Source organism: Malurus melanocephalus, unplaced genomic scaffold (assembly GCF_030028575.1).
Source record: "Malurus melanocephalus ecotype Western Australia unplaced genomic scaffold, MMel_1.1 scaffold_26, whole genome shotgun sequence".
In the NCBI taxonomy this organism is placed as follows: Eukaryota; Metazoa; Chordata; class Aves; order Passeriformes; family Maluridae; genus Malurus; species Malurus melanocephalus.
This window is the reverse complement of record NW_026623258.1, coordinates 548626-572448: the sequence shown is the minus strand read 5'-3', so window position 1 is coordinate 572448 and position 23823 is coordinate 548626. Positions and strand designations below refer to the sequence as shown.

The following is a 23823-nucleotide window of genomic DNA, read 5'->3' as shown; positions in this document are numbered from 1 at the left end:
TCCAATAATCAGCATTGGTACTACCTTGAACTGGAATACAGAACGTGATACAATCACTCAACATTGCAGGCATTTTGCTTTGTTATTAAAGAAGGCTCATTATTTGAAGATTGCCTTTTTCATTTTAAAATGGGTAATAGTTATGATTTCAAATKAAATACTTAATGTCCAGYRCCATTATCAACACACCTATCTAAAGATTGTTTTCCACACTAGGTAACATCATTGCAACTTGAAGCAGGATCAGAGAGTTGGTTTCTTCGATAASATTAAATGGGAGTGGTAAAACTTACCTCCTAATATTTCAAAATTATCTTCCCATCACATCTGGCCATTAACTTCCATAACATTTTTCCTGTTGAGCTAAGGTCACAGTAGATAGTTTTTCTAATAATAATAATTGTGTGGAACTCACAGGCTGATGATATTGCAGCCAGGCATCTGCAGGGTCTGTTTTTTACTATCATTCAGGCTGTAAATTACTTCCATCTTGGACAAAAGTGGCAAATCATCTCACTTTGGTGCTTATAATCATTAATCATATGAAAGTAGCACTGCCAGCCTGTTACTATGCTGGGTGATTTATAACTTTGTAGTAAAAACCAGACTCTGTCCTAAAATGCTCACAATAAAAATAGGCATTTATGAACACATGTGTAGATAAGCTTTAGCACCATAGAAATGCATAATGGCTTGATTAGGATCACATGGCAAGTCCATCAAAAACRTTATTGGTTCATAAATTTCCCTAGTCTTCACACACAATCTTAGCTTTCCAAGTGTGTTTTCTTGTTACAGATCCAAGAACGAGCTCACAAAATACACTACCATGTCATCACTGTAGTTTCACTTAAAAGTGTCTGAGAATTCACATGATACGTTATTTCCAAATGTCTGTTATCTGGTAGAAACAGTTGCTCAGGATGCTTTGAATTTTTCATGGACTCATGCATTTCATGCTAATTTAAAAATTGAAGCTATATTCAATTTTCTTATGTATTTACAGTCCAAGAGTCCAGCAATGTGTGGATACTYCTTTCAATGCATGGGGATATGCCCTCGTCATGAATGCTGATTCACCCATGAAACCACGATTTGCTTTCCATTGCACAGCTGACTTCCTAGAAAGATCAGCTCTTTAAGCTACTCCTCCCTGTGTGGCAGCCTAGAAGGTTTAAYGCTCCTTCAAGGACTATTCCTCCTTTGCAGATGAACATGCTGTCTTAGTCACTGGAATTGCCATGTACAGGATAACCAGACCCTGTTCTCTATTTATTTTGCAGKCCCAGTTCCCTCACAGTCTCTTCCTGCTCTGTGTGCACACTTACAAAAGGCTTCAGGCAACAACTCCKCTCTCAAGTTAAGGTCAATCAATACAGCTGATGTTTAATTATAGGTAGCTGATGGTGTCCTCTGGCATAGGCTAACCTTGTTAAATAAAAGGTTTAAAAATATCACTTCAAAATTAATTTTCTGCTTGTTTTTAGATACCCTGTGTGTGCTGATTTGTCTGTGACCTTGATGGGACTGGCGGTGACAGCTAAAACCCTGCTTTACTTTGTCAACACTGAGATTCACTCCTACATTATAAAACAAKTTTGGGGGTTGTCAGTATCTTCCACACCAGTGCATCTGATCTCTCTTGACAAAGGGGCATGAGATGGTTGTATTCATCTCATGAATACCCTGTTAGAGGGTATTTTCAGCAGACACAGTCTGGGCTGTTTGCTCCTATTCAGCACACGGTAAGAAAAGGACCATTTGCTTCTGTTCATCTAGTGTACTGCCAGAGAACAAGCTGTATGAAATGCATGGAGACTAAAAGGATTTTAGTGATGTCTTGATTATAACATCATTGTTACTTGAAAATTCCCAGCTTTAAAGAAAATATTTTTTACATTATAAGAGTTGCAGATCTTTCTTAAGATTTTTCTTACTCTGATGCTTTGTCAACAGTTTGACTCCTGAGGGAGGACTGCACTACTTAGAAGAGCTTTTAAGTAACCACCGAATTCACTAGGATACTGATTCCTACTATAGTAGGTCAGCATGTCTCCAGCTGTACTCTGATTTCCAGTAATAGACCTAATCTTCTAAATCAATATGTGATTGCAGCCAGGATGCCTACACCATTACACCAGGTAAGTCCAACCGTGCCTCCGTCTATGCTTACCTCTGGGACTGTCAAATTGTTGCAGAAAGGGCCCCAGGGGAGGGTCATGCATGTTACTGAACTTGTCTGTTTAATGAAACGGACACAGTGTACTTAAAATACTGAAAGAAAAATCAAAACAGTCCAGTACTGCAAAACAACAGTCTGATRTTTTAGCTAGGGTTTTGTAAATTCCTTGAACTTTTCAAGAGTGTCATGATATCTGCGGTTTAAGTTCTAAATATATAAAAAACAGTTGAATAGAATCAATAATASTTGCAATGAACCAGTGCCTTCTATTTGAAAATGTCAAAGTATTTTAAACATTAAACAAAACCAGGGATAATAGAATCTCAGCATTCCATGTTTTGAAATATAAGACACTATGTATTTTAACCAAAATAAAAGGCAAATTTCTTACTATCTTCCCTTAAGATTCGTAAGTAGGAGCTCTGATTAGATCTCATCTAGTTAAATCATAACGATTAATCCAAACTGCCTTCAAAAGGTTCAGTGCATTGTGACGTACATTAWAAAGAGAAAGAAATTAGAGCTGTCAAGTGTCAGATTTTACTTGTGTTACTCACCATCACTGAATTGTGAGACTAAGCGTCTTATTTTAATAATTCTGAACAATGTCATTTTAATTGTTGTGATTAAGGGATTGCAGAAACGTGTCCCACGTGAAGATGACACTCAATGAAGTACTACCTCTGCTTTTAGAATTACCTTTGATCGCGCTTGTAAATTCGCAGTGGATTTCCCATTAATTAGTGTGAATTATCTAGTTGTGGCTGTTCAATTTAGGTTAATTCTAAATGTTTTACAGTGCATCGCTAATTATTGGGGGGAAAAAAAGCCAACGCTTATTAAAAAGCTCGCAGGTGCAAGGGATGCGTTCACTCTGCTCCAYGTGTGTTTCCAGGTGCCGGCGGCTTCTCCGCGGTGTTATCCTTGGATAGTTGGATAGTTCCTGACACTACCATGGGACCTCCTCGTCCCGCAGACAGCGGCTTCGCCAAGGCCCAACACAGCGTAGGGAACTAAAAAGGCTAAACCCTTTTTCCCCTCCCCGAGGATCCYATCCCATTTTCCCGTCTAATTCACCCTCGGGAGCTCTGCTTCCCAGACACCGCGCCGCTCTTTTGTCCTCGGTGCGAGGCCTCGGCTGAGCTTTTCACATATGTCAACACTCGCCCGTAATTAGCTCTCGGCGCACAATGAGCCATTCCCGCTCTCCAAAGGGCTCAGCGTGCGGCTGCTCCCGCCGGGGGCGCGGGGCTGCTCCGGGGCTGGGCGGGTGCCCAAACACCAGCACCGTTCCCTACTGTTGTGGATACCGCGGTTTGACAGACGGACACACAGACCGTGTCCTTTGTTCCGCAGTCGGGACAGAGCTGCCTTCACAGACCGGGCAGAGGTGTTTATCTCTGCTATGCTGTGCTGCGCCAGATCTTACCCGGGCACCGCCGCAGCGGTGCGGGAGGTCCGGCTCGTTCAGGCGGGCCGCGCCCRGCCAGAAGCACCCCAGCCCTCGCCTCTCCCCCGAGGACACGGCAGGACAGGGCAGTCCCCGAGGAAGCTGCGTTTCCCCCCGCACACAGGGCGCGGGTCCCTACGGACACCCCTCKCTCCCCCCCGCGGCCCCGGGGCGGAGCTCTGTTCGCCCCGCCCGGCAGCGCCGCGCCTGCGCCGCTCGAGGCGGGACACCGAGGAGTTCCGCGGCGGGCGGCCGGTGCCGGGCTGGGCGCTGCGGGACGGCCGGTGAGTTCGCTCTAGGGACAGGCCGGGCAGGGGCAGCGCGTTCCGCAGAGCCTCCCTCGGCTCCCGCCGGCGCTCGGACTTCGCCTGTGGCCGTTCCTGGAGCGGGCGGGCTGAGCCTCCTGCTGCCTCCGCCCCGCTCCGAATCGGTCGCGTCCCGCAGCAGGAGCGGCTCTCGGGGGACCGGACCGGACCCGGCCCGGCCCGGCCCCTCCCGGGGCGTCCTGGGCGTTCTGCCTCTGCGCCGGTACCGCGGTATTGCCTCATCGCCTAAAAATACCTCCTGGCCGCCCGCCGGGGCGGGGGCCGCGCTCGGCGGGCGGGTTTGGGCACCGGCGGAAGCGCGCAGCTTGTGCCCGGCCTGGCTTTCGGGGTGCGGGTGAGTTCAGGTGTCGTAGCCGCGGGGTTGTCCCAAAATAGGTTCTTTGACCTGCTGTGCATGAGGCTAATCCCCGCACAGAGCCAAGGTACTTGGTTTACTTGCCGTTCTGAGCAGAAGGTCTGGGTGGCAAATACACAAGGCCAGCACGACGACTATCAAAACTTTTCACTAATTATACATTTTAGCCCGCAAAGAGATTAATGTTTATTGGCTATAAGTTTACATAGTTCTCTGGTTAATGAGTATTCTGTATTTTATTGGTTAAATTATTCCCTTGCTTCTCATGTGAAGTAGTCTATGTGCTCAGTCTTTCTTTTCTTTTAGGTAAGTGGTGATCTGTGAGTTGCTGGTCATGATTTTGCCCTGCCGRAATTACCTTTTCCCCATTTGGAAATGATTGCAGCACAGTTGTTGAGCTGGCTTTATTAGTTTYTTCCTTATCGTGGAAGTTCTGCCCAGTGTCCTTGTGGCCTGTAAATTCTGCATTCTTTGTGTCCACTGTCACTGGTACATCATTCTTCCCAAGCTTTGTTAACCTCCCCCTAGGTCTAAGATCCTTGGAAGTATGTCAAGTCCTATACCTTATCCAGGTAATTCTCCAGGCAACTAATTTATGCTTCTAACACCTGGACATCAAGGYTGGGGACAGGTTTCTTTCTGAATGCACAGCTCCTTTGCCAGCTGGAGAGGAAGCATGAATGCTGTTGTTTGTACCTGGGCACATCAGTCACATTCAGGCCATTAGGTTTAATGCTTATCTCACTATTAATTTGTACTTGCCATTTCTCTGTAGCCTCCTGTCTCTCTGTGGCACAGTACATTGCAGTTTTCAGCTGTAATTTCTGTGTGGTGCAGGGATAGAATGTGCTGTGCTGTGAGCAGCTCTCAACTGGAGGAGTTTGTTCTGCCAGAGTTAGTAAGGGTTTAGCGGGTTGTCAGGGGAGGGGGCTGCATGTGCTTCTGGGAATATTTCTGCCCTTCACAGCAAGGAAAGCCTCACAGGTAGTTTCTGTTTTGTTTTTCTCATATTAAAATAACTGGAAGTTGGGGCTCAACAGTRTTGACCATAAAAATTACTTGCCAGAACAAATACATATTGAGGGCTGACTGTTTGGATGTCCTAGCTGTGAAAGGCCACTGCTGGGTCAGTGGCCCATCTTCATGGGGCTGGAAGGCCCCTGAGGCTGTGTGGGAATGGCCAGGAGTATCCTAACCCGTTAATAAATGTMGCTGTGGTGGGCTGTTGGCATTTTCAGCTTCTTCCCATGTTTTAAATTTAGTTTCCGGAGGTGGTAGTTCAGTTCTGAGGTACTTTTTGCCACTGATGCAGAAATTACGTACCAAAATTCTTAAYGCTTCTCCAACTAGAGATGTCTGTCAGAAGTTGGTGAGAGGAGGTGGTTTGTGGTGGTTGGGTTGACATGCTGAGCTTAAGTGCCTGCAGTGCATTCTGATCTCTATGTCCTAATGGCTTTTGGTCATAATAAACATCAATATGCTGTATAGGATGATTCTTCACCTTGAGAGATTAACACAAACATTTCTTCTAAATGTAATTGCTTTTGTGCTTTAGAAGAAACAGCATCTTTCACAGCTGAGCAGTTTTGAATACTATTCATGCACATTTGAGGCCAGCCTCATGTTGCCAATGAGCTAATTTGAAGAGCCGCTTCATTGTGTCCGTTGCTTTTTAACAGCTCTGATGACAAGTCACAGAGGATCAACAAAAGCAGATGGCAGGAGGTGGCTCTTGTTGCTTTGGGGAGTAGCCTATTGGAGTGAAAGATTAGAAGATAAGCRCATTAACACAATTAACACAAACCACAAAGAATTACTTTGGACTAAACACCAGAAAGAACTTTGTGCCAGAGTGTGTTAAAGCTGAATTTGAGAGAAGTTTGAAAAAGTTAAGCATTCCAGTTTCTCTCTGCTTACCTGATACTGGGAGTTCTTTTTTCCCAAGTGCAGTACAAAGTTCCAAGAGCAACAACAGATGTGCATCAGATATGCAATAGATATAAACATCATCATGTACCAGCACAGTCTTGCCTGATAGATGTAGGGCTCAGGCAGAGCATTTGTGGGGCAAAAAAAAAGACTGTAAATCTTGTGTGACATGTCAAAGGTGAGCAAAATATAATGTTTTGACTTAATGCATAACAGCACTACTTAAATTTAAGGTTGACCATTAGAGGGTTTTTTTGGAGGCTTATATAGCTTCCTACRGAATGTGTCTCACATGGATTTTAACTTTCAAGTTGAAAGAATACCAATATTAAAGTCTCAAGAAGCATGAATTAGTACTGCATGTAGTAGGTTTATTTTTGGTTAGTGCTGCAGTGAACGTTGTTTTCCCCTAAAATCTACATCTTGTTAAATTAGCTCTCAAGACCACTTAAAGTTTGAATTASTGGTGCTGTGGATACTGCTTTGTTCAGGAGTGTGGTGGCTGTCACTGCTAAGTTTCATTCTCTCTAAAAGCCACACACAATGTCATGACTTAGTCCTGAACAGGACTAGAACAAAACATCTATGTAACCACTGGTCATCAGGGATAACTCTATGAACACAGTTGCAACCTAAAATTTTCACTTTACTATGCGCTTTTCTAATTTTAGAGTGATTTTTACTTTTTAAAGGATGTTTTGGGGAGTTTGTGGCTTTTTGTGACTTTCTGTAACTTTCTTCAGAGCACTCAGAAGTGACTGTGATGAGATCAGTGTGGGTTTCTTTATTTCTTTTGACTCAGCAGCCTAATTCTGTAGCTTATTTAGTTCTTACAAATCCAGGATTTTCTTGTCAGGTCACAATAGGCCAGAAATGATAATTCATCCTTCCTGAGTTGCTGCAACAATGTCTTGAAGAAAGGTAGGAAGGGGAATCTGACAAATCTTSCCCCTTTAGGTAATGCAGAGTTAAGGTGAAGGTCACTCAAATGCCTGCAATGGCAGTGCAGTTTCTCTGCAACCATCTCATAGTGCTGTGTAAAATCAAGGAAGTTTAAACCATGCCACCCAGGAAAGGAATGTGGTATTTTTTCCTCCCTTTGCAGAAGTGTGGGCATGTATTTTCACATAACACTTCACTSTTATTATTGTGGAATGTATTTTGTACATTTATGAAAAGGTAACCTTGYTTCTGAACGTCTGGAGCAGATGCATGGTTCATGTGTCATTAAATTAGAAACTGCAGGAAAACAAAGAACCATCTGGAGACTTGGTGGGGGGGAGGCTGAGGTTTTTGTTTAACTGTATTATCAAACACAGGAAAGAGTGCTTCAGCTACAAAAGGAGGCAAAGTGTGATGGGAATTTTGTTTTGTTTTSGTTTTAAACCATTTTCTTTTTGTRATTAGGGGAAGCACCAGAATGAAAGACATGGACAATATCAAAACTGTAAAGAAAGAATGGTAGGTGCCAGTTCTTCCCACCCCATTTTTCCTCTTCCTTACACACTACTGTTTGTGTGTCCTGTCATTAGTTTTCAAACTTTCTGTTAAATTCTAAAACACAGTATTTTTACTGTATTCATCTGCTCTACATATACTGAAGATTTAAAAAAAAGTCCTATTGTTTTGCTGAAAGATTTTTCACATACCTGAAATGTTTCCTAGATGCAAGAAGCTGTGTAAATATTTTTATTTAAAATAGCAAGGCAGCCTTWCAAGTTGCTAACTCACTGTGCAGCTCTGCATCTGGTATGGAGGTATTTGCTTTTCCAGTTCTGTTTCTGAGGTGAAGCAGAGTGAATACTTACATTAAAGATTCAAAGGTGTTTTTTTTTGTTCTTTTAGAAAACTAAAGTAGGGACAGCATTATTTTGAAATTTCTTTTTTAATGTTGTTGAGGTTTTATTTTGTTTAAGATGTTAATCTCCAGGGATTCTCAGTGTTGCATAGATGCACCGCAAACAATTCYATTTTATGCAAATGTATCTAATTACCATTCCAGTAAGCATTGCTGCTCTTGAATTCAATGCAGAGTTTTATGTAAAACTGGATATTTTTTCAAAAGCTGGGATTTTTATTTTCTGAATTGCTTAAAATAGACTTTTCTGAATCTCCAGTAGGAGTAACTCCTGCAATGTTTTCAAAAAAGCTGCATAATCTTCTTACTATGCAAAGAACCTCTACTGAGATAATCATTCATTCAGGTTGCATATTTCTGCATTTTGATTGGTGAAAGTTTAACAGAAACAGCTGTCACATATACAATGTTCTATAAAAAGATGTGGTTGATGCATCTTTTTTAATACCCTGGCAGTCTCCACAGTGTTGAAGGCTTCTATTTTATTTCTTCAGTGTRCTCCAGTGGTGTTGGGCCACTTGAGTTTCCCTAATGCACTTTCCAAAACACTAATGGCAGTCCTGGGATGGTGCTGGGAATGGGGAGGTTCAAGTGGGGGTGGAGGAGTAAATCCTAGGGCAATTTTCATGTATTTTTTTAAAACTCACAGCAAAGAAACCCAAGCCTATATAATGGAAATGCTTTTAGGAAAGCCCTTCATTGGTGTGCAGCTAAGTATATGATGGCTAGAAGTATGAATCATCTAACTTGCATTCCTTGCTCTGATACCAAGTTTAGAAGCTTTGCATAGATTAGTTCATCTTTTCTGATGTTGTTCTTTAGCGTGTGCCTTTGAAGTGCAAATAGTAGCAGTTAGAGATTGGTAAGAAGTTTACAGAAAAGGCTCAATACAAAACTGACCTGATGTTTTGTAGCAGCTCAGTAAGCTGGGTGCAGAAGAATGTGCCTTCTGTATCTCCTGGTACTGAGCTTCTGAGGTACTTGCTTGACTTCTAATGTGTCCTCTGAGGAGTCATTTTGGCTTCTGTGTTTGTTCTGCAGGGTGTGTAAATCAGGAACCGATGATCAGATTTTGAACGGTACAGAACAAAACTGTGACTGCTTTGTAGATAACCTGTTTGAAGAAGCTCAGAAGGTTGGTGCYATGTGTGTGCTCCCAACTACAGTCAAGAACCAGGTAGGGAGTGAAGAAAAAAATACTTATGTTTGATATAACAGCACTCCACTTGTATTCTGGAAAACAGATGCCAGAAGTCCAGCAGTTTTTTCCCAGTACATCAGTAAAAAAATGCACTCAGAATTCAGAGAGCTGTAGGAACAGCCTCTCGTCTTCCAGTCAGCCAGGTTTTTTGCTGCTGGGCTTTTGGGTCTTACTGCTTTATAGTGGGATTAGAATCATTCTGCAACTGATGGTGGCATTGGCTAATGCACTTCTGCTTTATTAGTAAGGAGAGTGAGGTGAGCAGGAGTTCAAGGAATGACAAGTAGTATTACATAAGAAGTTATTTAAGGAGCTGCAGCCTTTTTATACAGAGGCATAGCCCAAATATTTTTCATTTGCTCTTATTCATATAATTATGCTAACAGTGGGATGTTCAGTGTGGGTTTGTATCTCAGTGATTCTGTCCTTTTCGTGTTCTTCTGTTACTCATCAGAGACTGGTAAGGGGAGGAAGAAAAGGCCACGTAGAACAAAGATGACAAGAAGAAATTTGGAGTGGGCATTGCTAGAAATTACGTTCACAGATCCTTAACTGACCCTGGAAGAAACGAAAAGTCAGGAGCAATGTCTTAAAATGCGGTTCTGAAATAGTGTTCCATGGCATTAGYTGTGTCAATGCTTAAATGGGAAGTTGGTGTGGAATAATTAGTCCATGTTCAATTTGCATACCGGCCCACTGTAGAGGAACCTTCCCATAATTAGAACTCTTTCCATATGCATTGGTGCCATGAGACACAAGAATTTTTGATGGAAAATCTAATCTTGCTGAGTGCTGTCTACTTTTTTGACAGATTACCCAACCGAAAGAGAAGGAATTTTATTCAGCAGTTTGCACATGCTGTTTCTTTATGTAGCAATCACCTAAGAAATCAAACTGAAAAAAAAAAAAACAAACCCAAAAAAAACCAAAACCAAAAGATCAAACTTGTCAGGTACTATCAAGCCTAGTTCAAACTAATTTCCAGCTGAGGTGAATTCTGCATTTGTCTATACCTCACCTGTGGCTGAGTATCTGTCAAGACAMTGTTATTTCAAGGATCAGACCTGGATGACCAAATGCTTCCTTAAATGGTATGATGAATAAATGTGAAAATACAGTCCCAAATATCTATGTTACAGTCAAAGAGATTTCAGTAAACAGTGTGAAGGCTACAAGTTGGAGTAGTGGATGGTTTCTGGCAAAGTTAAGGAATTACTGAGAATTTTTTTCATTCCCCTAACCACCAAGGTTTTGAATACACCCAGGAATTCCAGGGTAAAATAAACGTATGACTGTCTGAAAGTAAATTTTCTGATAYTTGCTTCATTTCCTGAGTGAAAGGCTTCTGCATGCATCATCTCAATGCCTTTACTTTGAGAAAATCCTCCTAAACGATTGGAACAAGGCTTTACCCTAATATATCCCCAGCTGGACTATTCTGKCAGTTGGTGTTTCAACACCAGGCATGTGTGCTCTCAAATTAGCTCTTGAAGAGTTGCAGCTGGCTGGGATAGTCCAGCTTTTTTTTTTTTCTCTCCTGAATTGAAGGAGTGTTCTTGACCTAGGAAGCCAAAATGATTGGGGGAAGGTTTGTTTCTAACCCTGATTGACACAAGGTACTTAAAAATGTCACTTACCCCTTGCAGTTGCTGTGCCTGCTGGCACAGGGCCAAGGCAGATTACAGTGAGCCTGCTCTCAGTATTTTTAGTCCAAGAAGTGGATGATTTATAATCACAGGGTATGTGGGTATACCAAGCTTCTTTTACATCAGTGTTATAATGAGAATTTTTCTTACTCTGTAGGTTGATGTAATCATTAAACTTTGGAAAAATGGRTTTACGGTAAATGATGGTGAACTTCGGAGCTACACTGATGTGGCAAACCAGCAATTCTTGGAGTCCATTAAAAAGGGGTAAGTGAGTTTTGTGTTCTTAGCCAGCCTGAGTTAATGTGCTTTGGGTAGCACTTAGCTTATGCTCTAAATTTTTTACGTGGCTTTGCTGCACTGCAGTGTCCCTGTAGGAGCGCAGGCCCTGCCAGTCTTGTTCCTGCAGTGCTAATGGCTGTTGGAACATCAACAGGTTTAACACAGCTCTCAGTGGCTGTAGTTGTACAGTTGCTGATGAATAGATAAAAGCCAGTGTTGATGGGGAGCACAGCAGGTGCTGAATGAAATAAAGAATAAATCAGTGCCCAATAAGAGCTACAGATCAAATGGTATTCTGACTAATGAACTCGATGCACAAGAGGTTGAGCATTTCTGGTTTTATGGTCTTTGTTTTCTATTTCTTGATGAAAAGCCTTAAATGGGCACAGATGTTCCATGTAGCATCAAGAAGCCCTTATCAGTCTTAAATTTCTATCATTTCTCCAAGTACAAGCTTGCTGTTGTGTGTACATAGCAATGTTTCACAAATCCCTGTGTTAACTTTTAACATGCTGTCCTGATTTCTGCTAGTGTTTGCAGTGTTGCTTTAAAAAAGGAGTTTGACCATACAAACCAGTGTGACTTTGAGCCTTTAATTTGTAGTCTGTTTCCTCACCCCTACAAATGGAGAGGAGAATATAATTTTATGGATAATATAATTTCATACCTCCTTATCAAGCATGTGAAATTACTAAGTCATTATATTTTTCTTTTCCATATTTTGCTAAGCCAATCAAAAATACTAATTTTACACTATTTCTCCTGTATGGCTGTCACCTGTGTTAGCTGTAATAGTAATTAACTGTGCTGCTTAAAGCCCTTAGTGTGCATTCATCAAAAGTTTGCCACTTTTATTCGACTGTTTGCCTGTGAAGATGCTAATTATGAGATGGTTTCTGCATAATCATTGATGGTAGAGAAGCATTTGGTACAGCCCTTGTGCCAGCTGAGCCCCATCACCAGAAATTGTACTGTCTGCATCAGAGCTCAGAGACAAAGGCATTGTTGTGTTCTGCTTAATGCGATTAAAGCATTACCAAGGTGATGTTACTATACTAAAGAGTGGAGCTATTAATGATGATATAATTTTTTAAAGCTGAGATCTGTGGGGTTTTTTTTAATTAAATATGTTGTGTCTAAACTCAGTTCTTCTTCTTTAAAAGCCTTTTTGTTTTACTATGGGGATAAAATAACTGAACTGTTGCAGCAGTGTATGGCAACACTGAACTTCCTACACATCATGTGTTTGGAGTGRTAACTGCTGAGTAAATTTGAGCATCATTCAACAACTTGCATAACAGGGTTTTTTTTTATTATTATTATACACTTTCTAGTTAATTTGCAGTTCAAGAACTTGAAGTTATTTGTATGCCATGCACTTAACCTGACTCTCAGTAAATACTTGAGAAGTTGTTTTTTAAAAGCATCATCCCTGAAAGGCCAAATGTTGAACAGTTATTAATCACTGGTCTATTTTGTATATTGAAAACAGTACACTACTCTTTGACATTCTGTCTTTTTCTTAAGGGAACTGCCTTTTGAGCTACGAAAAGTTTTTGATAAGGAGGAGATAGAAGTGAAAGTGGAAGATCAAAAGGATAAGGTGTATTTGTCTTCAAAAAAGCCAATGTTTCATCCCTTTTCTGGACATGGTTACAGATTAGGAAGGTGAGTAGGTTCATGTGATCTATGATTGAGTAGCTCAAGGGAAATATACCTATGGTGAAGGATCATAATTCAGGTTGGAAATGATCTCTGGAGTTTTCAAATCTAAGCTCCTGCTCAAAGTGGGATCATCTGTGGGGACAAATGAGGTTACTCAGGCTTTTATCCAATTGGGTCTTGAAATTCCACAAGAGCAGAGGCTGTGCAGCATTCTTCAGTGCTGCACTGTCTTCATGGGAAATAYTTGTTTTTTCTTTGTATGGAATCTGAATGCCTTTCTGAGCTTCTGTCCACCATAAAGAGCAGGACCCCCACCTGCAGACCCCACAACCACCACTATCTCTTCCACAGGCTGATTGAACTGCTCTCCTCCAGCCTCTGCTGACAGTGAGTGCTCCATCCTGCAGGCATCTGGGTGTTTCTCCATGAGCTTGGGAGATAATTGGCTCCCACAATCTGCTGGATGTGTTGCTGTGTTGATAWAGCCAGGGATGCTCTTGGCTTTCTTTGTTCAAGGTCACAATATTAGCAGTACTGTTTCCAGTTGAAATGCTGTCACTCTCCTATTCTGTGATTTAAGAGAAAATGATATCTTTTCAAGCTGTATGTGCAGTAGTTGGAGAAGAGCAGGGAGTATGACAATCCTGTAAAGGGAACTGAAGAAGTAAGAGGTTATTTTGCATTCTCTTAAAATTGTTCAGCACTTAATCATGTGTTTGTTTCAGTAAGGCATTTTAGCATTTTACAGTGATCCATGTCTCTTTTGTATTTGGAAAGTATCAGCCACTCATGCCGATGCTAAAACTGGACTTGATTTACAATCAAACAATAATTGTATTTTAGAAGACTGTTGTAGACTGACAGGCCAGGAGTTCATTTATTTGATCTGTGACTTTTGCTTACTCCAGGCCACATTGTCTRCTTGACATATCCCTGTCATGCTAGACATATAAAAGCAGGCTTTGGCCTAAGGAACAGGACAAAGGAGTGACCAGGAGCCTACATGAGGTATCCCAGGTGGCACTGCTGAATGACCTGCAGGCTGGGGTTCCTGAGCTGTGGTACAGTCTTCGGTGAACAGCTTGTTTCAATTAAGTGGGAAGGGTTTGGCTGCTAAAGCCCAGCTTGTGCTGAGGGAAAGCCTGACCTGGGCAGGAACAGCTGAGGCAGGGGAAGAAGATAATGTGYCAAGAAAAAGACAGATAAAGGTAAAGGATGAGTGGTTGCAGGCTGAGTTAGAGAAGCAAGTATCTGTTTTATGAGTTTCATCTGTTTCTGTAGCACAGTCCATTCAGTTGCTCCATGCTTGAGTACATACAATCAATAGGGAAGATGGTTCCTAGAGAGATGGATGAGATGCTGCAATACTTGCTTTTGGTGGAACGGAAATCCTGAGCAAATGGGGGTCAAGAACTTAACTTTACTTTATCTACAAGCTGTAGATAGCAAAACCAAAAAGATCTTTGGTGTGCTGGGTTCGTGCTGCTAACCAGTGCTAAATGCTAGGTTGTTAAGTCACTTGTGCTCTGYCATGCCTACAGCAAGTAATGATCTTGCCTCCCAGTGGGCCAGTTAGGTTTCAGAAACATGCTAATCTGTGAATTTTGGTTGACTGGTCTTGTACACTGAGACATCCTACAGCTTGCTCAGCGTTTCTTGATTTTTTTCCTACTCTTGCTAGTCTCTCCTGTGCTTTGCTGTCAGAGCCTTTTCTTTAAAGACAAGTAAATATTTTTGCTGATGTTGGAAACATGAGCTGTAAGTGCTCCTRCTCTGTAAAGCAGTGCTTGCTTCTTGCTGTTGATAAATGTCCATTGCTGCAATTGCAGCAGAAAAGCCTTGTGGAGCAGTAACAGAGCAAGCTGAGACCTGGAACAAGTTTTAAGCTATAGAACTCCTTTTTCACAGTTTCATTTGTGTGATGAATTGGAAATGAGAGAGACAAATTACTAGAGAGTTTGCTTCAGCTTATGGCCTAACTAAACCTCTGCCTAGCAAATAAACTTACAAAATTGTGTGTATTTTTTTGTCAGTGTTCCTAAGTGGAGAGATTTTGTGATGGATAAACCATCATGAATTGGTCTATTGACTGGTTCTCAAAACTTTTGTTGGAGGATATAGAAATAGCATGTATGTTTATATAGCTCAGATAAGCTTGATCTGCCTTTATTTTATAGATGTGAGACCTACCAAAATTTTCCAATGTACCTGTGTAACGAATAGATACATCTTCTTTTATCTATCACKGTTCAGCTGCATTTCATAGTTCAGGATTATGAGTAGATTTGCAACCCCCCTTTTCTATTGAGCTAATCTATGCATCTCTGAGACTGCCTCAGAAACATGTTAATTAAACTATTGACTGAAATCCCTTGTAGCAAAGCAGGCTTGCTCTGTAACCTCATTAGGGTAAAGCATTGTGTGTCAAGCTGCTTAACCATCAGTCAGGGTGAGGCGTGATACCTAACTCCTGGGCGTTTTCCTGTCAGAAAATTGACAGGGTGCTCTTCTGTCTCTTTGATATCCAGTTTACATCTTCTGTTGATAATCTTATAAAAGGAATAAGTCYTAAAAGGAGTTATAATGCTTCGATCTCAGGCTAATAAGACTTAGATTCTTGGGTTTTGGCCTTAGTCAGAGCTTCCACCACTAGATGGCTTTATCTGTCAGTTCTGCAAGAGAAAAGTTTTTTACATATAGAAATGCTTTAAATCTTGGTGGATACAGATGTTCTAGCTTTATCTTAAAGCTTCACTTAATGTGTTGGCTGTAGTCCCACACACACTTGCTATTGAAAGATTCACCTCCAGCGCCTACCACGTATGGAGCTGTGACTGTGAGGGAATGACACCAAATCTGTGTCCACACAAGAGAATTGTCTGAGCTACATCTGTGACCGATGTGGCCCAGCCCAGCCTGAGCCAGACCCCACAGCTGAGCACCTCTGCAGCCTCTGCTGTCCTGGAGGCAGCTCACTCACAGATCAGTGTCTGAACCAGCAGCTGAGTGAGGAGACAGCAAGGGCTGGGCATTCTTGGACTGAAGTATGGCTTGAAATTTTTTTTTTTTTTTCTCTGCTTGCAAAACTGCTTAACATTATCTTGCTGGTAGTCAAGCTTTTCTTCCTGTTCTGGAGGGCAATTAAGTTTTATATAGGTCAARCATGAGCGGAAGCTGTTTGTGAGATAGTGAGGCAGGTGGGTGGTAGTACATCACCTSTACTTGTAATGCCAGAATATTTTACAGATGTGCCTCTTGTAATTCTTGGTGCCAAGTGCTTGTGCCCCAGTTAATTTCTGTGTACTACAAAACAGTTCTGTACCTCTTATCAGTCTCCAGTCACAGTGAACATCTCTTATTGCTCACTTGGAAATGAGATTTCTTGATTCTCATAATTTTTACTGAGTTTCTGTGATGCCCCTACTGGTTGATATCCTAGAAGTTAGGGCAGCATTTAACTAAGCAGTGGGCAATAAAAGTTTTTTAAATACCTCTGACTAAACTTGCGCCTAAGACTCCAGCTTTATTAGCCTGAACATATTAAGTCATTAACTATTAATAAATTGTGACTTTTCTGCCTTATGATTAAACTAACAGGTAAAGGAACTTAAAAATGGGGATTGTCTGCAAAACAGGTATGTGGTATGGTTAAGACTATTAYTCTATGGCCATTAGTTACCCACTTCTCCCTCAAGAAACTGCAACTCCCCAATTTTCTGTGCAAAGGGAGCTTTTCTTCAAACTGCCGTGTGGCGCTCATGTAGTCAGTGACCACAGCTGAGCTCAAAGGAGAAATGGTAACTCCTTAAATCACTGCTATTGTTCTGCAAACATCTGGTTACACTCATAGGAGCTGAGAATGTGCCCGTTGGATCAGGCCCAGTGAGGACTTAAACTGTACATGCTGAACAAGCTTAGTCATGAAAGAACCACTAAGCTCTAGACATTTCTTCAGAATAAAAATTTTTGCCAGCAGGTTTTTTATTGTTTGTTTTTTTAAGACCACGCACTTGGACTGAGGTCTATGTGTTCTGTCAAGTCATTTTATGAATCTTTGCCTGTGTGGTTGGGTCAGCTGTTGAAAATGTCTTAGGAAAAAACAAATCCAAATGCTGTGTGCATCRGTCTGGATTTTTCACATTAAGTCAATTTCTCTGATAGATGAGTAATTCTTCTAAGCTGAAATAGGTTATGCTGGAGTCTAAATCAAGACTAACAACATTCAGTTAAATTGAATTATGGTAATCACATTATGCTGAAAATTAACTTTGAGTATGCAAATTCAATACTCAACCCCCTTAAAGTTTCACCTGTGTGATTAGAGTACAAAAATGCATGAAGACTCTTCAGACTGTTTTGTCTCTTGTATATTCGTATTTAATTCTCTGATATTTCAGTTCCTTTCCACCTTAAAAAATGTTAAACACAAGCAAAGTGGAATTTTTTAGCATGTTTTAGTCTTTAAGTGAAAATATTGGCATACATGTAGAAAAAAAAGAAAAAAAGATAAAAGCTGATAGTTACGTCAGTGTTCCTGTATTTGTTAAAATAAGTCATCAGTGCACTTTGCCATGGTGCAGAAAGCTCCAGAAGCAGAGGTCTGGAGGGAGRTTCAAGCTTGCATGTGTACACAGAAGCCATAACCTCATATGGCTTTTCTTTTCAGTGCAACTCCAAAGATAATCTCTAAAGTAAGAGACGATCATCAAGCACCTGATGACAAAAGGCACCTACCTTTAGTACCATTGAATGATTTGGAGCCTATCACCAACATCCAGATCTGGTTAGCTGATGGGGAAAGGATAATTCAGAAATTCAATGTTTCTCACAGGTAAGATTTAGTTTACCACTGTCATACTTATTTGCACCTGAACTATTTATCTTAATGCCTGTACATATAAGTCTCTAATTTCTGTGAATAATCTACCTCCTCAGTTCATTTAGCATTGGACTGCTCTTCAGTTGTRTCTGGAAAACCTTTGAAATTTTGAGAAATCCTTTAGCTGACAAGAGAGGAGTATAAAAAGGAATGTGAAGTGAAAAGTTGGCTCATAACTGAGCATAAAGGAAAATCTGAGGAAACTGTAGGAGCTCTTTGCAGGTTAGTGGAAGTTAAAGTGAACATATTGCTCATTACTAGAGGAAATAGCTTTTAATGTGATAGATCTCCCACAAAACAACTACATCTGGAGCAAATAGCTTRGTAAAAAGCCTGCTAGTCATTGGGCATAGACAGCACCACAGCTGGGAGCTGGGGAATGGGACTTAGAGCTGAGCCAGAGAAACCTCTGGGGAGGGCTGGAGTAGGTGCTCTGGGCAAGAGGCTCATCCCCTGCATGCCAACATGGACAGAATTGAATACACGGAGTGTGTTTAATTCTTAATTAATAAAATTTCTGATTCCCAAAGAGGCTTAGAAATGGGGATAATGTCAGAAGGTGTCAGCACAGCACAAGTATGCAGGAGCTTTGAGAAAGTGGGATTAACACTTTAAATTGTAGAGCTGCTGTCTTTAGAGACCTTTCTCAAATCCTAGTTTGAGAAATTACTCCAGTACTATACAGTCATGTCGTGTGGAAAGGATATGTTGCCTGTGCTTCTCTGTGAAACAATTTAAAGCTATCACAGATTTAATACAACCCAGACTGCTGTCAAGATAAAGTGTATGTCTGTGGCTGGTCAGAAGGAGAGCTCAGCTGTTGAAGGTTAATGACTGTAGTGTTTTCTTTGACTTGTACTAATTTATTACTGTTAGTGGCCTGAGATATGAACTGAATCACTGTTATGATGTACTGCTGAAGGATAAATTGCTATTTTCATTGAAGTGCTTAATATCTCAATTATTTCAGGTTCCACACATTTAAATAAATTTGGAAGCTTTTTGTCTTCATGGTAAATAGTAATTTGAACAGCTGCTAAGTGCTTTTGAGAGGAAAAAAAACATCTGAGATAAGCAGCACTGCAGCCTTACTKGTGTAGTAGTAATACTTCTTTTTGAAGTAGTGTACAATAAATTATTCCATCATAACAGATCCTCTTGCCACAAAACCAGCACGTTTGTGCTGTACACAGTATTTGTGTATGACCTGATAAGAACTGGAGGGAAATCCTTTCTGAGTACATATCCTTAAGAGTGATGATTGCAGACACAGCACTTCTTTCAGTGCAGAAGACAGTCAGCTATTTGTTAAGTAAGGTATAGATTATTAACTATAATATATGTAGCACATATATTGTAGTGTCTGGGTAAATTGATTATTTTKGGCTTTTTGCAGCCAGATTGTGTAGGTGCCACAGTTGCTGCTACCTTACATATGAGTTGATTACTGATGAAAGGTTGGAGCAGAAGCACCAAGGAACCAGTGTAGTGTTGCAGTGTGGGGATTTGAGACACAGGAGTGTAGAAATAGGAGAGCAGAGCTGTAGGAATAGCATACAGAGCTGTGTCCTGGATCGAGTTGTGTCCCCTCTTGAGCACTTGCTAGGTTAGTGTGACTCTGAAGCATCAGGAACGAAGCCTGGAAAGGAACTTGTTCACCCTGAAACAGAGAGGTGGTGGCTAATTGCCTGAGTTGCTCTTGGAACCCAGTGAAATTTGATATAATACATTTACACCTGTAAATATCCAACAAAAAATTGAGTCCTGCTTGAGGTTTTTCAGGCTCTTGGCTTGTAAGACCAAGCAGTRTCTCTGTATTGAGGTCTGTGTGCCCAGGACAGGAATTAGTTTTTATTTTGCGGGCTGTATCTGTCCTGGTGATTGTGGCTGAGGCATGGAAACCTGGACATCTGTGCTGCTGAACTCTTAGGATGGCATTGCCCCAGGTCAGCCAGCAGTTCCTCAGTCAATACCTAGCCAGATGCTGGCTCCTGGAATGGTCCTGGACCATTCCCAGGAGACAGGAAACCCCATGGGGGAAAGGAAGGATGACTTTAGAAATTTGCCAGCAGCCAGTCTGCCAGCTGGCCTCAGGATCAGAGAACGGACGTTGACACTGTGTTTATTTTATTTATACAGATGTGTCTTTTCATCTTCATTTTCTAATTAAATTGGTCAATCCTGATTGCTCCACAGCAAAACCTCTGTCTTGCTCCCTTGTTGGAAGGTTCTTCACACCTTCACAGACAGACTGAATCTGTAATGAATTCACCCCTGGTTTGGGAGGATGGGATGTACTTAGATCTAGTTAATGTATCACCTGTATTTTTGCAAACCCTTTTTCTTTATTTTTATTATGGTTCYGCTATGTGAACCACACACTGGAGGCATTTTTATTGTAGCTCTTGGCTACAGAACCCTCAGGTAAGAGCTCCACCAGCTGGTTAGGAAATGGTAGGTTTGTGTAGCTACCATCTGASCCACAGTAGTGCATTTGAGTGCTCAGAATAAGATACTCATCCCTGTTCCCTTGGGAGTACTTCAGAGCATGCAGATGTTGTCCTTGCCTCCCAAGTGGATCAGGCATTTCAGGATACCRCCTTGTCGATATTGCTCCAGTTCTGTGCTGTCAGGCATTACCTGAAGTGGTAATCATTCCTATCCCATGGTGGCTCTGTGTGTTGTGCAGCATGTGGGAATCACAGTRCCAGAACTCTAATGCTGAGTTTTCCTACTTTTCTTCTCAGAATCAGCCATGTCAGAGACTTCATAACAAAATATCAAGGATCTGAAAGAAGTGTTCCCTTCACACTGACAACCTCCCTTCCCTTTCGAGAGCTGCAAGATGAGACACTCACACTTGAGGAAGCAAAGCTGCAAAATGCTGTTGTTGTTCAGAGACTTCGGAAAACAACTGAACCTTTCAGACTCTTAGTGATAAAAGCACCTGACAATGACTACAAAACTGCTGCTACACCTAATGGACAGCTCAAGAATGAGCAAAAAATTGCTATCAATAGTACAAGATCAAACTAGCTTCTAACTAACCAAAAACTATCTGCAGGGGGAACTAGGCAAAACCAAAAATGTAACCAGCAATATGTGGATGCCCTCACATCCTCATGCACTGTCCTCTTAGAGAGCAGAATGGGTGCTGTGCTGTCATCTGCTATCATAGAGGTATTTTCAGCTAAATTGGATGGTCAGAGCCTGGCTGTATAATGTAGCAGAGGTAACTGTACAGCAGATCATCCTTAGAATTTCCTTAGGTAAAAAGCTTCTTAGTTATTTAATAAGTGGGTCTAGGTGGAACAGTTCTCTGAGACTTAATTACTACTGATAGCACCTTCTAAGGAAAAATAGTATTTATTTTTGCACTTTGGACTAAAGTGAAACATTTCACTTACATTGTGATGTAAACAGCTGCCATTTGCATTCTTCTCACAGTAACTCTTAGATAACCAATACTGCAGGAATGCTCACATTTGAASTCTTAACTTAAAAATCTTCAGGATGTACCTTTATCACAAGATCTGCAGTGAAATAATGTTCTGTCAGGTCTTCACATGGTGTTAGGTGCATGTGTGAGAAGACAGAGATGAGGTAGTCTGGTGCATACTGCATATGAAGTGCCTCAAAGTAAGCTCTGAAAGAATTGTTCTTACCAATGGTTGAAGTGGTTGCTGCTTCTTTTGAGCTGCTACGGGTGTCTTGCAGATCAGGTGATGTTAAACTACCTAGCTCATTAGCACAGACCCACTTTTAGCTTTGTCACACAGAAACTTCAGCTTTTTTGGCTATCACCATGCAACGGCAGTGGCTTAGAGGGACACAGTTGTTTTGTACTGTTTATCTTCCTCTGTCCTGAGCTGTCCAGCTGACTGAGACATTAATTGCATGTGGTCAAGTTTCAAAGATGTTGAAAATCCTTACTTGAAAACTGAACTTTTTCTTTCCACTTTGCCCCATTTCCATCCAAATCCTTCATTTTGCTCTTCATGTACTTGAGGCATAAAGTTTGTAGCAAACTATTCTATGTTTTGTTAAAAGAAAAAACAACATAAAGATGAAATATTTTGTACTGTGTTTACTAAGCATGTGGGTTTGTGAATGGAACTCAAATCTCCGGGTAAGATATCCCAGGATATCCTGACTCCTCTGTGCTACTTGTGCCAGAGGGTGGTTGTTGGGGTTCTACTGCTTTTGTTTGGTTAAGTGAAAGATGGGTTTGGGTTTTTCTGGTTTTGTTCTAAATGGAAAATTACTTCATTGGACAAATTTGTATTCTAAAAAGTAGTGAGACTCTCCTTCATTTCCAAGGATGTAAAACTGGTTTTCTTCAGCATTTCTAATGGTGTGTTTGAAATGAAAGTCAACTGCACAAATACCCATTCAGTGTCTTCAGAAAGCTAATCTCTGAAAACTATGCCTTTAACTCTTTCCAGTGCTGTAAAATTCCTGTGCTACTGTGTCATTCAGGTTTATGCACTAAGTRGTACAACTAAATTTTCTTTCCTCTTGCACTGACTCCTCTATGAAAAACAAAAATAAACATGCAGACAAATCCACTAGTAAACTTGAAAAGACAAGCCACCTACAGACACAGATCCAACCCTCAGTTCCCAGAGCTTCCTGAACTGGGAATTTTATTAATCAGTGCTTTTGAAGTTGTCTTGATGTAAAACTAAGTATTAGAAAATCAGTGCTTGATTGTRAGCTCAGTTGTCCTTATCTAAAAGATGCATGAAATGTCAACAGTAACAGTGAACTACTATTCATGCATTTGCAGCAGAGAAATTTGAAGAAATAGTGTAAGGTTGAAATTGAAAGGAGGAGTGTCAAATTCTCAAGTGGGTAAATCCACTTTGTTTGCAGTCCTTTGGAAGGAGCATTAAGTATTTTGTATTTTAACATTGATTCATGTCTGCTACCAGCATTTTAAGAGATTGGACAGTTTGGTGCTTTACTAAAAACAGCTGTGTCTGGCTACAGCTTTGGTGTACTTGACTGAGCATTTGCAGTTTGAAAGTGTCATCATCTTAATTACTAAATGAGAGAAAATGTTTGGAAAGTCTACAGTGATGCTGGCTGCATTAATCCCATGCTAGACTAGAAAGTGCCTCAAAAAAAAGGCAGTGAACTGTGATTGAATAATTAATTTCCTAACTTGGAGAAAATCTTTGGAATGAACAGAGGACTCTAAATCTAATTGGTTTTGGTCAAGTTTATAAAGACTGATTAGCTAGCTGTAGTGTCTGGACAGCATAATCTCTTGCTTGGCGCTGTAGACAGCAATTTTGCATTGGTCAAGCAGCAGTAAAAGTGGTTTGATCAATGCTAGTATTTGTGAAACACACAAGTAGTATCAGTTTTGCCTTGTTTCTTCACAAGCTTTTGCTATTTTGAGTAAATGTCTCTGCATTAAGATAATTTACAGCAAAATTAAAATAGCCATGAAAAGAACAACAGGAGGAAATGTTTTCTTTACATTTTCCCTTTGTGAAGAAACATGCAGATGCAGGTTTAAACAAAGATTTAACGTGTATGAGGACAGGTGTGTAAAGAGAAAACAACCCCAATGTTGAATTTGAATGTTAGATGCATATCTTATATTTAGCTTAGTACTGGGCAATCCATATCTGTTTTGATGCTCATCTGGCATTGGCCTATAGAGACCCCCTCGGAGCCCAGAAGCTTCAGAGAGTTTTTCAACAAGGTGTGTTAAGGCCACAATCTGAGTCTTCTGTTAAAAGTCTGTTTTTTTAGAAAATTCTTAATTACCTTGTTATTTCAGAATATTGCAAATTAACTATAAGTATTATCAAACGAGGGTGCACAGGGTTGGATGTCAGTATTTCATGTCATGGTTTGCAGTGGCTGCCCCGTACCCACCAGGTGACCCTGTCAGTAGCAGTGCCCTTGGAATCAGTCACGCCACAAAGCCCTGGGTGTAGAGATYGATTAGTCATCATCTCTCATCTCCCCAAGACCAGCAGGTTACAAGTCCTCCATTTGGCTTTGTTAAACCTTCTTCTCTCACGCTGTCTCAC

The 23823-nt window shown here is 41.0% G+C and overlaps 1 protein-coding gene across 3 annotated transcripts; it reads left to right on the top strand.

The window, feature by feature from the left end:
• The first annotated feature begins 1517 nt into the window (after nucleotides 1–1517).
• Nucleotides 1518–23149, top strand: UBXN2A (UBX domain protein 2A). 3 transcript variants are annotated; one of them, XM_057390423.1, is made up of 8 exons: nucleotides 1518–1745; nucleotides 1957–2141; nucleotides 7650–7703; nucleotides 9142–9277; nucleotides 11105–11214; nucleotides 12757–12897; nucleotides 17561–17725; nucleotides 20521–23149. In XM_057390423.1, exons 3-8 carry the CDS (start codon nucleotides 7663–7665, stop codon nucleotides 20807–20809), a joined length of 882 nt encoding a protein of 293 aa, XP_057246406.1. In that variant the 5' UTR covers nucleotides 1518–1745; nucleotides 1957–2141; nucleotides 7650–7662; the 3' UTR covers nucleotides 20810–23149. The 3 variants fall into 3 exon arrangements, with proteins under 3 accessions (XP_057246406.1, XP_057246405.1, XP_057246408.1); XM_057390422.1 differs by lacking the exons at nucleotides 1518–1745; nucleotides 1957–2141 and adding an exon at nucleotides 3834–3916 and having other exon boundaries at nucleotides 20521–23148; XM_057390425.1 differs by lacking the exons at nucleotides 1518–1745; nucleotides 1957–2141 and adding an exon at nucleotides 3923–4292 and having other exon boundaries at nucleotides 20521–23148.
• The last annotated feature ends 674 nt before the right edge of the window (nucleotides 23150–23823 follow it).